Source organism: Phaseolus vulgaris, chromosome 7 (genome assembly GCF_051622355.1).
Source record: "Phaseolus vulgaris cultivar YP4 chromosome 7, ASM5162235v1, whole genome shotgun sequence".
Classification (NCBI taxonomy): domain Eukaryota; kingdom Viridiplantae; phylum Streptophyta; class Magnoliopsida; order Fabales; family Fabaceae; genus Phaseolus; species Phaseolus vulgaris.
Window position 1 is genome coordinate 414,546 of NC_143504.1, and position 17,819 is coordinate 432,364.

The following is a 17,819-nucleotide window of genomic DNA, read 5'->3' on the forward strand; positions in this document are numbered from 1 at the left end:
TTTGGGTAGTTTTTTTTTTCAAATATAAATCCAACCAACCAATCAATAACGAAATAAGTTTTGATCTAACCAATTAGGTATAAACAATTAAAAATATTTAAAAATAATAAAAGTGTTAGCTATTGAAAAAATGGATTATCTAAAACTTATTACTCATATCTCATTTTAAATATAATTTCCTTGTTAAAAGAAAGTCAAATTCAATAAAATTGCAGTTTAGTCTTATAAAAGTTTATTGGTGAGAGCTGACATGGGAGGAAGAGATAAAAAAGTTTGTTCGAGTTAAAGAGAGGGGGGAAAGTAAAATTATTTAAATTGAGAGACTTGGTAGAACGTGAATGAAAAATTTGAAATAGATTTGATTAATGTGATATAATAAATTTAGGTGTATATTAATATATTTGAAACACAATTTATAAAATAATTTAGTGTAAAAATATTTTTTTGAAAATATAAATTAGAGTTAAAATTTTTTAAGTTAAAATAAAAATTACTATAAAACTTTAATAAACAAAAAATATATTAAAATAAATAATAAAAAAATAAATTAACGAATTTGATTTATTATTTCATTATTTATTTTTATAATATAAAATATATATGAAGAAACTATTTAATTTATTATAATATAATATATATTAAAATATTTAATTGTTATTTATGTTTACATTAGGTATAATAAACTATAATTTACTTTCTTTATAAATGTTTCCATTGGAGGTAAGAAAGTGCATGAGAATATTTTTGTGTGTTTTACACATTTGATTCCATTGAAATTCTAACTCTGTGTTTACTTAAGCAATAACAGTAACAGCATTATCAAACTTAACCTCCTACTTGTGGCAAATAATGTACACTCTCCAAGTCCAAGTCCAATATGTTCGCGTGCAGGAGGTAAATGAAAGATACATAAAATAAAACTTAGTGCATGGAAGACACAGAAGAGGGTGATGGGAATTGTACAATGGAGAGAGACTAGGCATTAGAAGCATCAAAACTGCCCTGGGCACTTTGTCGTCTTTTCTCCCTCCAATTCTCTCCCCACATCTTGGCTTCAGCCACTGCACGTTCTCTATCAAGATCCCTGTTGTTTAAAATCCTTGCAGTTTCACGTGGGGACTCATCTTTCTCACTCCCTTCCAAATCCCATCTCCTTCCAGATCCTCCACCTTGCTCATTTTTCAATATTCTTCCACCTTGATCATCTCTGTTCCTTTTATCATCACCACCTCCCTTATGCTCATATGCCTGGTTCGCTAGAAAAGAAAGGGCTGTCACCACATCCCCAATCAGAGGACGCGCTGCAGCCTGTTCTTGAATGCACATTGATGCCACAGCTAGAGCTTGGTAAAGACCCCGCATGGGATATCGTCCATGCAGCTCTGGATCAGCTAACTTCGGAAACTTCCTCCGGTCATTGAACAGTGGGCGTGCCTGATCCAACATATATATAAAACCATCATTACATTACCACCCTACTGTTGTTAAGTATGCATAAGTTAATGTAATGCAAGCCAAACAAATAAAATAAAACACAAGGAAAGATTAGACGACTACCCATGTCACAAGGTTTTGTTCTCCATGGGGTCGGGTGCTGTCAATGGCTTTACGCCCAGTAATCAGCTCCAAGAAGACTACCCCAAAACTATATACATCAGACTTCACAGTCAGCTGTCCAGTCATAGCATATTCTGGGGCACAGTAACCATAAGTTCCCATCACACGGGTGGAAACGTGTGATTTGTCACCAACTGGACCCAGCTTTGCAAGACCAAAGTCCGAAAGCTTTGGATGATAACCTTCGTCAAGTAATATGTTCGACGATTTGAAATCTCTATAAATGACCGGAGGATTTGCTTTGTCGTGTAGGTATTCCAATCCTTTTGCTGCCCCAGCAGCTATTTTCATCCTGGTGTTCCAATCCAATGGTTCCTTATCCGGGGGAAGATCTGCACTCAAGTCCATAAATAACAGTTATATTTAAATCAACATAACTCATTATGTCTAAGAAAGCAGTAATGTAAAAGACAAGCCATTTATTCTCCACTCTAACCAAAGTTTGGAGAAGCTAATCAATCATCAGAAGGCATATAAGATGATGACAAGGCAAAATGGAAACATTTCTAGGAGACTATAGAATGGTTATGACATCATCAGACGTATCATATTCCTTTTCCATAGCTAGCAATAACATGGAAAGATAGTCTAAATGATTTGGCTTTATTACAAAAGGCTTCAGATTTGAACAGCCAGAGCCACTTCATAGCATATCTATGGTTCATGGTGAAAAGTAAACTTTAGTGTGACAACTGAAATAGATAAAACAACTTAAGCAGAAATATTAAAAAAACAAAACTAAGAATTATATGATTGAGTTTGTGAAGTCTTTATTTTACAAGAATGATAGCTTATTAGAGTCCATGCATTGAATGAGTGAGTGTGTTAAATAATATCTTAATGTTTTCTTATTCTAGATAGGATTATTTACTTATCTTATTTCCTTATTTTGGACAAGATTTAGCTCCCTGTTTCAGGTTGCCTCTTCAACAAAAAGAGAGGATGAGGAATCATTACTGAACAACGATAACTTAGGCATTTGAAATATTGGAGATTTGTTGGTCTCTCAAAGCCCCAACAGCAAGGAAGAATCCCAGTGGGTTCTACCAAATTGGTATGGGTGGTGAAGTCGACACTGCAATGTTCGCCTTAGCCTAGCGAGTGTTACTAGGGCTGCAGAGCATGGTCGGATGTTAAGATCCAATTGCAAGGTCTAAGACTTGAGTCCCACGTTGAAAGTACGAGATCCTAATGTGGGATTTATAAGGTTTCGGATTCTCCAAACAACAACTGGCTTTTGCAACATTGGTTTTCCCAAGGTTCTTATCATGGGTCTTTCAAATTTTATTCACATCCTGCGAGCATCTCTAGTAAAACTAAAACAACAAATATAGTTTACTTGTTGTAGAAATTCCTAAGGGGCATCCCGGCCAAACTTGACTCTGAACAAAAAAGTAGTATTAATTAGGTCCGTCAGAGACCCCCCCCCCCCCTGTCTTAATAATAATAATAGGAATTTGTCTCAGGTTTCACCGCTGACAAATTTCCATTGGGAAACCTGGTGGCTGACGACTAATATTTGTTGGGGAACTTGGCTGGCTACTTTTCCTCGAATCTCCCCTCCCAAACACGTTTTTTACAATCACAAAACTTGAAGATACATTGTTTAACGGAACAAGTCCAATATCATTTGGACAAATGACTTGTTGGACAAAAGTTTTATTTAATTTTAATTTTGTTTTTATTTTCACATAATTGTGGAGGAAGAATTAGGCTCTTAATTTTTTTCAGACTGAGCGGATATTTATTATTTAGTTTTCTCTATCAAAAAGCCTGGCTCCACAAGCACAAAAAATGATCTCGATCAGTGCTGCAGATGATTTATTGAGCAAACTGCTTGCTCAAATCAATATGATACTTCCTCGAGACAGATGAAACTTTAACGACAGTGAAATGGAAAAATCAAGAATTCGTAACAGCTACAACCATATACTTTATAGAGGCAAAGATAGAAAATAATAACCAAAAGCACATAATATGATGATCATAGCAGCATCGGTGTTCCTATGAAAGGCCAAAACTCTACAGACAATTCTTTATCACCATAAGAAGTTCTAGACCAAGAAGATGTGGGTAGTTCAAATCACCGAAAGGGAAATTTTCTTTATATGTATGAAAGAAAATCAAACAGACTGTAGAGGCAAATGCACAAGAACTTATACAAGGTTACCTTGCAACGAGAAACGAGATTCTAAGATAGAAAAGCCAAGTATGTCCTAGAATACACTGATTACTACAGGGTTTAATTTCAGTACAGATATTCGCTTTAAAGCATTAAATTATACTTTTCTGTACTGCAAAATATATAGTAGTAATTTAGAGTAAAGCATAATTTGAGTACAGATGTTAGATTATGTAACACGCGTGCGTACGTCTTTGGTAAGAAATCCTGAACCATAGATATAATCCTATCCCACAATGTATTAGTACTACAGCATAAAGACGGCACAGATACTAATGAGAATCTCATAGTTTCAAAAGTAATAGCCAGTGATCTTGGTTCTCAGGATATTCCAAAAAGAGAATACTAATTATCAAATACGGAACAAAAATAAAAAAGAGAAATTGAAAGATTGAATTGGGAGGAATGAAAAAGAAGAATACCATGAAGGTGGTCTTCCAATGATCCCAATGGCATAAACTCATAAACTAAGAGGCGTTGGTCCCCATCCGCACAGTATCCAATGAGACTGACAAGATTAGGGTGGTGTAGAAGACTGAGCATGAGAACCTCCACGAGGAATTCCCGGTTGCCCTGAAGACCGTTTCTGTCTAACTGTTTAACAGCCACAGCCTGGAGAGGTAAAAAGGTAAAGGAAGAAATGTGAGAAGTGAAAAGGTGAAGTAAGCAGTGAGTAGAAGGAGGTGTATTACCTGACCAGTGGTTTCAAGGCGGCCCTTGTAGACCCTTCCGAAACCACCTTCCCCCAAAAAGGATTGGGGCCTGAAATTTTTGGTTGCGGCGGCTAGCTCACGGAATGTGAAAGTTTGAGCGGCAATGTTTCCGTCCTTGAGAATAGCCAATTCCCTTTTGGAGTCACCATTATTAGCATTGCCATTAGTTGACGAGAGTAGCTTGTCTGCTCCTGCTAAACAAAGCAAATTAAGCAGAAAGAGGTGTGTCCGAAAGTGAGATGATGCCGAATAGTTGAATTGAATAAGAAATTAGGATATAGAGAAAAGGATGCGTGATGTGACGTGATGTGATGGAATAAAACGGGATCTGATTTAAATGTGGTTCGTGAGATCAGATCAAGTAAAAAAGAAAAAAGGAACTAACCAGCGGCAGAGGGCAGTCTGGAAATACGAGAGGGGATAGGGGGATTAAGATCATGATCGTGATGATGATGCTGATGATGAAGATGATGCTGATGGTTTTCCTGGTGAGGATTGGGATTCAGCTTCTCGTCTTCCCTGGAATCAAAACAAGAAAAGCAACCCATTCCAATTTCCTCCTCAGCCACACGCAGAAGCACTCAATCAGTCAAAGCCTCATCTCCAAATCCAATCCAATCCAAAGTGGTTGAAAGAATAAATTTGCGTAACAAAGTGGTTGGAAGAAGAAGAAGAAGAGAAGAAGAAGAAGAAGAAGAGAGAGTTTGGGTTGTTTGGTTAAGCGCGTACAAGTTAAGTTAGTGGTTCCACTTTCACACCTTGTCTAGGAACTCCCACTCCGCCACTGCCAGAACAAACACCCATTTAATTGCCTTGCCTTCTATCCTATATATATTAAATATTAAATATTTTTATACAAAAAAGACAAAAATAATCCACAAATAACAAAACTGCGACACTGTCATAAATACTTACCAAATTAAAAACCTATTATTTTCTTAAAAACTCAATTATAATTTCCTATATTTTAGTTAAATCTCTCAAATACTAATTATAATTTCTGTTATTTTAATAAATCGGAATTTGATTAAGTGATGTTGAGTGGTGAGATGAAAAATCGAATTATATAAAATTGACTTTGACATAAAAAGGGAAACATGTGAAGATAATTGTGTAGGGTAGGGTAATAAAATAGTGAAAGTTTTGAGAGGGAAAGGTACAGAAGAGAAAAGAGCAGAAAGAACGGAATGCCGTAGCAGCAAAATAGGAAACATAATAATTAGGAGATGAGATGGAGAACGTAGCCAAGTGGTTTGGTTGCAGTGAAATGAAGAAAATAATGAAGAGAAATCCTATCACCTGGACTCTGGGGATGATAACAAGAACAAATACAGAGATTGAACGTTAATGTGAAGAGGCAATGGAGATGTCATCATCAACAAAGAATGAGGTGGAAGATGCTGCTGCTCCTGCAGATGACGTCCCTGCGCTCGCCAAACATTTGGAGCGTATGGTGGATAGATACAACAGCGGGAGGAGCAAGTTTGTTGGGGAGGATGAGGAGGCGGAAGAAGAGGACAATTCCTTCTTGCAATTCCTAGACATGGTGGATCGCATCTCCACCGCCTCCTCCACCTCCTCCACCTCCTCCTCCACCTCCTCTGTTTTCGCCTCCCATGAGTTGGACGAGATTGCCTTAGTCCTTGAAAAAGCAATGTCCCTGTTAGAGAAACGTCTTTCTTCTCTTCTTCTACATCAGGACCCCAAAACGAAACCACCCAACAAATCCCTCTCCTTTAGTTCTCCTTCCTACCTCTCTGCATATCCCGATACCCACTCCCCCAGGCCACCCCTACACGATCATCACATCCAAGACCCTTTTAATTTCTCTCCCCAAAAGATTTCTACTCTCAACAAGATCGCCACCGCCATGATCGCAGCCGGCTACCACATCGAGTGCTACTTGGCCTTTGCCAATTTCAGGCGGACTGCTTTCAGAACCTCGCTCCAAACATTTGGATTCGGGAGCACCAGAATGGAAGATTTGTATAAAATGCCATGGGAATCTCTCGGACCCGAAATCGCAACGTGGAATCAAGTCGTTTGGCACTGCACCACCGTGCTTTTCCAGTCTGAACGGAGGCTTTACGAATCCATCTTCCCCGACCATCCCTCTGTATCTCAAAACTTGTTCTGCGATCTTGCACGACAAGTCATCATCCATTTGCTCAACTTTGCGCATGGCGCTGTTCTGACGAAATGGACCACGGAGAAGCTCTTCAAATTTCTTGATATGTACGAGACTCTGAGGGAAGAGATTGTCGGGGGCTCCTTTCTGGAGTCGGGCGCTAAGGAGCTGGTGTACGAGACAGACGCCGCAAAGGACAGGATAGTGGAGGCTATTGTGGCCATGTTCTGTGATCTGAAGAACTCGATCAAGAACGACAACGAAAGGATTCCTGTTCCGAACGGTGCAGTGCACCCTTTGACTCGTTATGTTATGAACTATCTAAAATATGCATGCGAGTACAAGGATACGTTGGAGGAGGTGTTTGAGCAAGGAAAACGGAGAAATGAGAGTGAGAAATGTGGGGAGGTGGAGGAAGGGGGAGATGTAGAGAAGGAGAAGAATTCGGGTTTTGCAGTGCAGTTGATGAAGATAATGGAGCTATTGGATGCAAATGTGGAAAGGAAATCGGCGTTGTACAAGGACGAAGCTCTGAGGTATTTTTTTATGATGAACAACGGGAGATACATAGTTCAGAAGGTGAAAGGGTGTGAGGAGCTGCATGAACTGATGGGAGACAATTGGTGCCGGAGGAGGCAATCGGGTCTGAGGCTGTACCACAAGTGTTATCAGAGGGAAACGTGGAGTAAGGTGGTGCAGTGCCTGAAGCCGGAGGGGCTGCAGGTGAGTGGGAACAAGGTGTCGAAACAGCTTGTGAAGGAAAGGTTCAAATGCTTCAATCGGATGTTTGAAGAGATACACAAGTGCCAGAGTTGTTGGTTGGTGAGCGACCAGCAACTGCAGTCGGAACTCAGGGTTTCCGTCAGCGCTCTGGTCATCCCCGCCTACCGCTCCTTCGTCGGAAGATTCAAACAATATCTTGTATCAACCAGACACATTGACAAGTACATCAAGTACAACCCCGACGACATTGAGCTTTTGATTGATGATTTCTTTGCTGGTAACAGTGCCTCCATGTCTCGAAGGAGGACATGAACATCAACATCATCCACATTCTTACATTATCTTCATTTTACCACACTCTATATGTAAATACTCTCAAACTATACCATTTGTTTTTCTCATACGTTACAAATCTTCCTTCTCCTCCTGTAATGTTCATCGTTATTTTCCTCTTAGTTCATTTTATTTTCCTCAAAAAATTATATTATTTTTAACTTTACAATATACAAGCGTTATTTACATTCTAATTTTAATTTAATTTATTATTTATTTTAAAAAATTAAAAACTGGTGTTTTATTTTATGTGAGGTTTTAGATAGCCCAACAGAAAAGAATAAAAAAAAGAAGTATCCGTATATTTTTGTAGAATACAGTAACGTAGAGAGGAGAAAGGGATTTTGGAGATGGAGAGAGAGAGGGAGGTGGTGAGTGTGCTGCACGGTGCTATGGTGATAACCATGGACGAGGAGCAGCGAGTGTTTAGGGACGGGGGAATCGTGATCGAAGGAGATAGAATCAAAGCAATTGGACAATCTGCTGAAATTCTTGCTCAATTTTCTGGTGTGGCCGAACACATCATCGATCTCAGCGGCCATATCTTGCTCCCTGGTTCTGGCTCTCTCTTTGACTGTGTTTTTGGGTTTGATGTTGGTATGAAATGAAATGAAAATTGAAATGATGCAGGATTTATTAACACCCACGTGCATACTTCGCAGCAACTGGCGAGAGGCATAGCCGATGATGTGGACTTGATGACCTGGTTGCATGACCGCATCTGGCCTTACGAATCCAACATGACCCAACACGATTCTTACCTCTCTACTTTGCTTTGCGGAATCGAACTCATTCACTGCGGCGTAACCTGTTTTGCTGAAGCTGGGGGTCAACATGTTTCCGGAATGGCTCGAGCAGTCAGCTTACTGGGTCTTCGAGCTTGTTTAACCCAGTCCACCATGGACTCTGGCCACGGTTTGCCACCATCCTGGGCCACTCGAACCACGGATCACTGCATTCAGGTCTCCCTCTCTCTATTCAAACTCACTACACAACTAATATCATTCATTGTTCACTCAAAATTACAAAACTGAGTCAACATCTTACAAAATTACACAAGCATTGCATAATGACAAACTACAATAATAACTGTAGCTGTTCAGAAACTGTTCACTGAAAATAAATAGACGAGATATTACCAAAAACATAGAAAACTTTATCTCTAACACCCCCCACAAGCTCAAGGTGGATGTGAAACAATAGGCAACTCAACCACCTTGAGCTTGGACCTAAGAAAAATAACTCTTTGTGGTAAAAACGGCTTGGTTAGTAAATCAGTCCATTGATCTAGACCAGGAATATGCTGCACCACAAGCTGCTTGGCTAGAAGAGCACCAACAACATACCTATAGAAAAAGATGGGCCAAGAAGAAAATCAGCACCCTGTTTTGAGAGTTTAAAACCAAAAGACACAGGAGAAGATATAGGCTTTGCTTCAAGAATATTTGCTGGACGAGAAAATCCTTTATATATTTTGTTTCTGTCATAACAAGAGTGCCATTGGAGTATGGGTGCACTTCAATGCTAAGAAAATTGCAGTAAGGTAGTTTTCTGAAGCCGACAAACCAAAGTATCTTTATTTTCAAAACCTGGAGGTTGGGTAATGTAAACCTTTTCATTAAGAAAGACACTGTCAACATGTAACTGAAACAAAGACCACTTGTAAGTAATGACAAGAATTAGAATAAGCAAAAGGAGACATGTTGTATAACTGAAGATAAAGTCTCATTACAGTTGAAACATATTGTAACTGGGGCAAATGGCAACTAATCAAGCTTTATATTTATGAACAGTCCCATTTCGGTTTTCCTTAACACAAAACACCCATTTACAACCAATAGTATGAAAATTAGGTGAAAGAGGAACTAAAGACCAGGTCTTATTCCATTGAAGAGCAAGAAATTCATCTTGCATAGCACCAAACCACTTTGTATCCTGCAAGGCAATTTTAACACAGTTTGGTTCCACATTGGAAACATGGAGAGATGGAATAACCCTGGGTTGAACAATACCGGACTTAGAGTGAGTCAGCGTAGAGTGACAACGTGGTACAATGGGTTTGGCATGGTTCAGAATTAGAAGTTAGGATCTATTGGACACATAGGCTAAAAAGGGATAGATTTGGCAGAAGCTAAGAAAAAGTATCAACTATCTCTGCATTGCCATACTGAAACTGACAAGTAATACGATTCATCACTTAATGAAAATTACAAAAGTGAGTGAACTGCTTACTAAAGCCCATATATATGGATAGAGGAGTACTGCATAATGGATGGTTGTTCTGTAGTAATAAACTACAACTGTCAACTACAATAATAAATATAGCTGTTCACAAACTATTAACTAAAAAGAAACTAACTGGATACTGAAAACAGAGAAAAGTATACCTCTAACACTGTCTGTCTCCTCTACCCCAAACTAATCCATTTCATTTCGCAAATTACTTTACTCTTGATTTCTTCTGATATGCAGTCTCAAAAGGATAATTATGACAAGTACCACAACACAAGCGAAGGCCGCATCAGAATCTGGTTCGGAATACGGCAAATCATGAACTCTACTCCTCACTTGCTTATTCAAACAAGAGATGCTGCAGCACAGCTCAAAACTGGAATTCACATGGTACCCACTCCTTTTCTTTCTACCAGACCTTTTGCAGAAAAATATGAACAACATAACCAAAACTTCATTCTTTAACTTTAGATCGAGTTGGGTTGGGACTGCTTTCATCAATAACATTAATTTGACAATTCAAAGTGGCCTATATAATAATGGGAGGAGTTCTAAATCACTACCACTTATTTTTTATTCATACTCAACTAATAGCAAATGGTGTATTAAACTAGCTAGCTCAATACATATCCACCAATGTCCTCGCCTGACATTTACTTGAATTTGCAAAACTGTTAGCATGTTGCAGAGATACCATATGAGAACCAACTGGTCAGGGATGTTCACAAAGTAGATCACGGAACTGTTACATACTTGGACAAGATAGATTTCCTACAAAGCAATCTGCTAGCAGCTCACTCAGTTTGGATTGATAATAACGAGGTAAATTTTTGCCTCTTTAAACATGATTATTCCCTTTCAACAAAACCTAATTTAGTTCTTAAATTTCTATTATTGTCTAACTTGTGGTGAGTTCAATTTTGGGTGATGCTGATATGCAAGCAAACACCCATGACTGTTTATTTCTTGATTTGCACCCCAACGAAGTATGTTCGTATTTGACACCTTTTAACTCCCAATCTCATTTGGCTGGGTTCAGTCCACATGTTATGGGTTTCTCTGGATATCTTCCACCTGGTACTTGAGAGACTGATTTCCCACAATAAAATTGAGACTCTTGTTGATATTTTTTCCCCTATACAATGGATTTTGGGTCGAAACCAAATCCTTCTTTGTACTTAGGCAGACATATTACTCTTTCCCATTATAAGGATTTGATTCCAACTTATTTTTTAAATGGAAAGACAAAAGAGGAATCTGGATTTGAACTTACCTTTCCTCCGCCACATTTAAAAGTTTGTTGCAATGGTAAGCAATCCTCTAGCTAGTGTGATAAACAGTAATTATCCCTGCATAACATTTTTTCAGATATCTCTTCTTTCAAGATCAGGGGTCAAAGTGTCCCACTGTCCTGCTGCTGCAATGCGAATGCTTGGATTTGCACCTGTAAGGGAGATGCTTGATGCTGGCATTTGTGTCTCCCTGGGAACTGATGGGGCCCCATCAAACAATCGCATGAGCATTGGTTCATCTTAACTCTAAACTTTTGAATTCTTTTTTACTTGTTTTTATGATTGAACTAGATTCAATAATTCTGCATTAGTATTTACAATTTAGCTGGCCCATGCTTAGTTTGTTATGTGAAGAACTTTTATTTTCAATATACTATTAAATAGACCACAGAAGCAACCTATCAGCCCAATAGGCAGGATAGGTTCATCTAAGATTATGTAAACCAAACCCTCACCTGAACGTGAAATGGTGGAAGTCTCTTGCCGCATGGAAAATGTACACTTTTTACTGGGTTGAAATTTTCATTTCCAAATTATATTTGCAGTTGATGAAATGTACCTAGCTTCTCTAATCAATAAAGGACGGGAAGTTTATGCTAATGGAACTACAGATCCAACTGCATTGCCCGCTGAAACGATTCTTAGAATGGTTACAGTTAATGGTGCAAAGTCGGTATTATGGGATGATGAACTAGGTTCTCTTGAGGTTGGGAAAAAGGTTGGTATTGGTTCACGTCATTCGTAAATTGTAATTATTATGATTTTCTATTCCCCTGTGAACTTTTTTCTTTCTGTTAAAATCTTCCCATGTTAATTGGGACTAAATGCGGGATTTCTCTTTGTTGGACACAGCTTATAGTGTTACACATTTGAATTCAAAGTAGAGAGTTGTGGTGTGGGGATAATTCATTGTATTTGATCCTTGGTATATTTTAATTTGCATAAAGCACAATTGCAACATGACATTTTTTTTATATCTATTGATAATTACGACATTTCGGTTTGCAAAGTAGTGAACTGAAAATAAATAGGAAATTTTAAAATATCATATGAACCTTGAGGTGAAAAAAAAGGGAACAAAGTAAGGATCGAAAAGATGAAAATATTGCGGGAAACCTATTGCATTCAATTGGACAAATGTTATATTGACATCTTTTCTGGCTTCCGTTGTCAAAATGCTTATGAGGTGTACAAATATCGCGTACTGTGTCCTGACTTATAGCCTGTGAGGTGTATAAACCTCGAGTGCCTTGTCCTGGCTTATAGCCTGAGGTGTACAAACCTCTTATAACTCTTAAAGTGTATTTGTTTATAATGAGAGATGTATTTTATAAACCCTAGTTAGTTGTTCTGCTATCTTCTGAATCTTTATTAATATTATTTTATCATAAAAATTTGTAATTTTCTCAACCAATTTAAAGTATGATATTTCCTAATTTTTGTCTTACATCTTGAGTAGTTTTATTGGATCTCCCTGTTAATATTTAATAGCTTTTATAACTGACTCTTTAGATAAGTTGCATTCCCTTTTAATTGAAGATGATTATTATTAATGAAGTGTTTATTATCATTCTTTTAATATTTCTTTGCATGGGACCCAAGCTGACAGTGTTTGTAATCGTCATTTAATAGGCGGACATTGTTGTAGTCAATCCTTCCTCTTGGCCTATGGTTCCTGTTCATGACTGGTACGAACCCATCACATACTTGGTACTTAAGTTAATATACAGACTTTTTAATGAATTATTGAGTTAGACGACCAGTGTGTTTGGATTCGTTTTATGAGAAGTTATCAATTTTTATGATGAAGGTAAAGTAATAAATAATTATACTTTTCATGGTTTCATCTCGATGTTGGGATAGAATTTATTCTCGTTTGTTATCTGCACATCCAAGATTATGATCTTGTGCTCTTATGAAATTATGTTATGATCATGCATTACATAAAACCATTATGAGGCTATGCAGCGAAAATTCCTTTCAATTGCAATCTTGGCTGGCTGCATTCATCTATCTTTACTATCACACCATTCAAAGACCTTTTCGAGTTAGTACATTTACTGTCTACACAATATGCAGCATTTCCAGCTTAGTGTATTGCATGCGATCAGAAAATGTGGTATCTGTCATGTGCAATGGCTCATGGATAATGAAGAACAAGAAGATTATAAACGTGGACGAGGTAATTTATTGGATAATTTTTCTTATGTAGAGTGTGAATCAATTCTATATTAGATTGAGAATCCATTCAATTATAATAGTTAGCTGAATGAACAAACACATTATTTGAATAAGAAATTAAGCAGGAATAAGAAGAAAGGATAAAAAAAAAGATAATTAGAGTAGAATAAATGTGTTGTTTGACTGGTTAAAAATGAAAATTAAAAACTCAATTTCTTTGGGTGAGTGAAAAATAGGTAAATATACAAAAATCATTTCATATTAATTAAAAAACAAATTTAATTTATTATAAATCTATTAATTTTTAACGTATAATTGCTCTTGATTTTTTTTTATGTTTTCTAGAATTATTTAATTGTTTTTTTAAAAAAACTAAAACATAAGAAAGGCTTCCGCTATCGCCTATTTGCATGCCTTGAGATAAGTATTTCTTACTCGTTCCGTTTCCTCTACTTTGTTCTTGAACTTGACACGCAAACGCACACATAATTTCACTCGATAAAACGTAGAAAAAAAAAATCATATAGACTTAAGAATTATATTTGATTTGAATTGGGCACGTGTTTGGTGTTTTTTCATTAATCGTGACTAGAGAAGTTTAATTTGTATTGTCCATGGTGACAGGAAGAAGTTATTTTGAAGGCAAAAGAGGCTTCTGTTGAACTTCTGAAGAGGGCAGGCATAACATTACGAAGCAGAATGAACATGATTTGAGAGTTGCTTCTCAATACATTCTCTATGATAAGCGTCTGATGCAACACAGGAAATAATGTGTAGACAGTACAGTATCCAATGAACTTAATTGTATGGATGATGATATAAGCATATGTATATGACACTGCCGCATGCATGCATGACGTGACTCTGTAAACCCGCCATGAAACTCGTGGTCAAGGGAGAGATTGGATTACCAAAAGAACAAAAAAACTTCACCAATGTATTTATCAATTAAACAGTTTATTAACTATTTTATTTAAAAAAAAAAAATCAACGACGATAACTAAAAGGAGTAAAAATAGTGTATATAAAAAGAATAAAGCAAATATTTGAAGTAACAGGACTAAAATAAAAGCTTAAAAAAGTTGTGAATAAAATAAAAAAGAAATGATATTTTTGAAGATATTCGTTGTAATGAGATAAATGTGTAAATTTGGGGTGGAAGGGATAGGATAGTAATTTGTGTGGTGACGGAATAGAGTTTGAGAAATGCGGTGGGATAATGATATATATGTTGTTAGAGTGGCAGTGGCAGTTGCAGACTCAATCCATGGCAGCTGCATTTGCATCTTCGACTCCCTCACTGAGACTGGTAATCACTACCCTTGCTCTCGGTTCAATTCAACATTATTATTGTTTATGATTTATGATGTGATTCGCTTGTGTTTGTGTTGTCAGTCAAATTTTGGAGAAATCAAAGGTTTGCACCTTCCTAACCCTAATCCTAATAACCTCAAGCTTAGGAGGCGGGGGTCTGGGTTTGGCGGTTGTTATGGAGTGACATTGAGTGTGAGAGAAAGGGCCGTTGGAAGGGGTTTGAGGGTTCGGGCGAGTTCTTCTTCTTCGGGGGAGGACGCAATTGTTCAGGCCAAAGTTACTCAGAAAGTGTTCTTCGACATCGGTATCGGAAATCCAGTTGGGAAGCTTGTGGGAAGGGTTGTGATTGGACTGTATGGCGACGATGTTCCCCAAACAGCTGAGAACTTCCGCGCCCTCTGCACCGGAGAGAAGGGCTTTGGCTATAAGGGCTCTTCCTTCCATCGTGTCATCAAGGATTTCATGATTCAAGGAGGCGATTTTGACAAAGGAAATGTATCTATCTATCTCTATCTATCTTCTCTTTCCCATTTTCCCATTCTAATTATTTTCTAACCATCGTATATTCCAGGGAACTGGAGGCAAAAGTATATATGGTCGCACTTTCAAAGATGAGAATTTTGTTTGTCAGTCCCTCACTCCCTTACTTTATCCAACCTTTTCTTATTCTTATTCTTATTTGTATTATTAAACAAATGCCACTGCAACCTCTTCTCATATATTAATCTGAATGTTATTTATATTGCAAATATATATTAATAATACTCGTATCTACAATATCTCCAGTGTCTCATACTGGACCCGGGGTTGTTAGCATGGCAAATGCAGGTCCCAACACAAATGGGAGTCAGTTTTTCATATGCACTGTCAAGGTATATATCCTCGTCTTCTATATTTCCAATTATCCATGTTCTTCTAATGAAACACCAAGCCACCGCACCTAGACAGATAAGTTTGAGCCACAATGTTGTCTTTCAATGAACGACTGTGCTACATTAACACGAAGACTGTTTTAGCTTTTAAAGATTCCTGCCTTTACAAAACAAGCACGCTTGTTCTGCAACTCATATCAACTTCTAACTTTATTGGCAACTTTTACGTATGCATTTCAAATGAGCCTTTTTTTAATCGTGATTAACATTTGCTAAGCTTTGCATATTATTCTGTGAAATTATGTTTAAAATCATTGATTTCATCCGTGAAAACCCCAAATGTAGAAAATAGCAATTTTAGATATATGATAATCAATGTTGTCAAGATTGCCATTCTACTTAGGATCAAGAGGGGATGCAAGATCATAAATGTAGGATCGTAGGATCTTACCAAAATGTAAAGTTTTACATTTATACTAATATATATGTAGATATATACTTAGAAAATATGAAAAAGAAAACCATAAATGACAACATCAGAGTCGTAACTAGTCACGTAGATATTACATAAGGTTTGCTGGAAAATCATCCTCCAACACATTCTCAGCTGCATCTTCATTAATCTCATCACAACTTTCTCAAGCATGTGAACACCAAATTCATCTATTGGTGCAGCTGATACAGTAGAAGCACAACTAGCATTCACGATTGCAGCAGGGAGAGAGGGTTAAGACTTGAGAGACTTGAGAGATCTGAGTGCAGGATGGACAGTATGCACAGTCGCAGCTAGTCTGAATGCACAGCTACAAACAAATTCAGTAATCAGAACCTAGAGATTGAGAGAGATGGGAGGGAGTGGCCAAGAGACAGAGAGAATGGGGTGGGCTGTGTAAGGTTCTTAGGTCTGATAATGGGAGAGAACAAACTGATTCAGGGATAAAATAAAGGTTAAAATGCTTTCAGGCAAACTAGCTCGCATGATCAGAAAGAAGTCTGATCCCTCAATTTTGCTCCAATCCCACTACAACGGTCCCACTGATTAGGATTTTACTAATGATCCAGCTAGGGAGCAGATTTGTAAGGTCCCGAAATCGAGCTATTCACGGTTTAACTAGTGATTCTTCCTGACAGCATTGATTATAAATTATAGTTAAAAGAACCACATGGTGTCAACAACCTAACATTTGAAGAAATGTTAGAAAACTCTTAATTCTCTTAATCTCGTAAACTGAGGTTGAAATTATTCGTGTTCCTTGGTTTTGATATAATAACCAATTGATTTGATTAATTGGCAGACACCATGGTTGGATCAAAGACATGTTGTATTTGGCCAAGTTTTGGAAGGCATGGACATTGTTAGGTTGGTCGAATCCCAGGAGACAGATAGGGGTGACCGTCCTAAGAAAAACGTGACCATCATCGACTGTGGCGAGATTCCAATTGCTTGAGGTGGTTCTTGTGTATTTTGTTGGTCATTTCCTTTTATTAACTTGTTGAGATTGAGAAGAAACTCCTGCTTTATGGAAATTTTGTTCGACTATTCTTAAGAGAACTTAAGTAACCTTTTTTCATACATAGCCAATAAACTTTTAGCAGTCACCTGTGTTCTGGTAGAATTACTGTTTGAGCTGTTGTTAAGTTGAAAATTTTAATACCTGTTCGAATGGTATCTCCTTAAACCAAAATGCAGATGGGGAAATGGATGTGAAGAGAATTATTAGAGCCTTCTATAATATTCACGGTCAATTTTAATATTATTGCTAGTGAATTATGGTAGACTTTTTCTGAGCAATTTTTGTGTTATCTTGATCGGATTTAGATTTTTTCTCGGCCCTTGAAGAATTTCATATAATTTTATCAGAGGATATTCTTCCTTTAAATTGTAATATTCTTATCTTTTAGATTAAGAATAAAATAATTATCAAGAAAAGAAATAGAGAGGATAAAAATAAAAGAGAGATAAACTGAAAAACATGAGTTTTTGAATAAAAAATATAAGAGAAGGAATGAAATACTTTCTGCCAGCTATCTATCTGTCTGGTACAGGGAACTTTTTTTCACCTCATGTTTTTGTTCTAGGCTCCATAAATATTAAAATCTCTACTGTAAGTCATTATTTTTATAAAAGGAAGTTTTCAAATTATGTCATTCGAAAGAATTCTAAATTTTACAACTTGAAACATGTATGCTCGACTTTCTTTCATGAGTCACAACACAACAGTTACACAAGAG

General features: G+C 37.2%; 4 protein-coding genes across 6 annotated transcripts; 3 read left to right on the plus strand and 1 right to left on the minus strand.

Moving 5' to 3' along the window:
- Positions 1-816: 816 nt before the first annotated feature.
- Positions 817-5,334, minus strand: PBS1 (Protein kinase superfamily protein). 2 transcript variants are annotated; one of them, XM_068633981.2, is made up of 5 exons: positions 4,898-5,334; positions 4,492-4,706; positions 4,222-4,411; positions 1,558-1,949; positions 817-1,434 (listed from the first exon to the last, which is right to left on the minus strand). In XM_068633981.2, exons 1-5 carry the CDS (start codon positions 5,058-5,060, stop codon positions 976-978), a joined length of 1,419 nt encoding a protein of 472 aa, XP_068490082.1. In that variant the 5' UTR covers positions 5,061-5,334; the 3' UTR covers positions 817-975. The 2 variants fall into 2 exon arrangements, with proteins under 2 accessions (XP_068490082.1, XP_068490083.1); XM_068633982.2 differs by having other exon boundaries at positions 4,492-4,703; positions 4,898-5,322.
- A 355-nt stretch (positions 5,335-5,689) lies between these two features.
- LOC137827706 (exocyst complex component EXO70C1) lies at positions 5,690-7,787 on the plus strand. The gene has a single exon (XM_068633979.2). The coding sequence runs from the start codon at positions 5,873-5,875 to the stop codon at positions 7,673-7,675; it is 1,803 nt and encodes a 600-aa protein (XP_068490080.1). The 5' UTR covers positions 5,690-5,872; the 3' UTR covers positions 7,676-7,787.
- LOC137827710 (uncharacterized) lies at positions 7,755-14,255 on the plus strand. Of its 2 annotated transcripts, none has more exons than XM_068633983.2 (9): positions 7,755-8,251; positions 8,327-8,658; positions 10,169-10,318; positions 10,607-10,750; positions 11,297-11,453; positions 11,766-11,938; positions 12,853-12,908; positions 13,300-13,402; positions 14,026-14,255. In XM_068633983.2, exons 1-9 carry the CDS (start codon positions 8,047-8,049, stop codon positions 14,113-14,115), a joined length of 1,410 nt encoding a protein of 469 aa, XP_068490084.1. In that variant the 5' UTR covers positions 7,755-8,046; the 3' UTR covers positions 14,116-14,255. The 2 variants fall into 2 exon arrangements, with proteins under 2 accessions (XP_068490084.1, XP_068490085.1); XM_068633984.2 differs by having other exon boundaries at positions 7,969-8,251; positions 8,359-8,658.
- A 299-nt stretch (positions 14,256-14,554) lies between these two features.
- PNSL5 (cyclophilin 20-2) lies at positions 14,555-17,186 on the plus strand. The gene is made up of 5 exons (XM_068633987.2): positions 14,555-14,710; positions 14,797-15,210; positions 15,287-15,341; positions 15,502-15,587; positions 16,883-17,186. Exons 1-5 carry the CDS (start codon positions 14,621-14,623, stop codon positions 17,033-17,035), a joined length of 798 nt encoding a protein of 265 aa, XP_068490088.1. The 5' UTR covers positions 14,555-14,620; the 3' UTR covers positions 17,036-17,186.
- Positions 17,187-17,819: the final 633 nt, after the last annotated feature.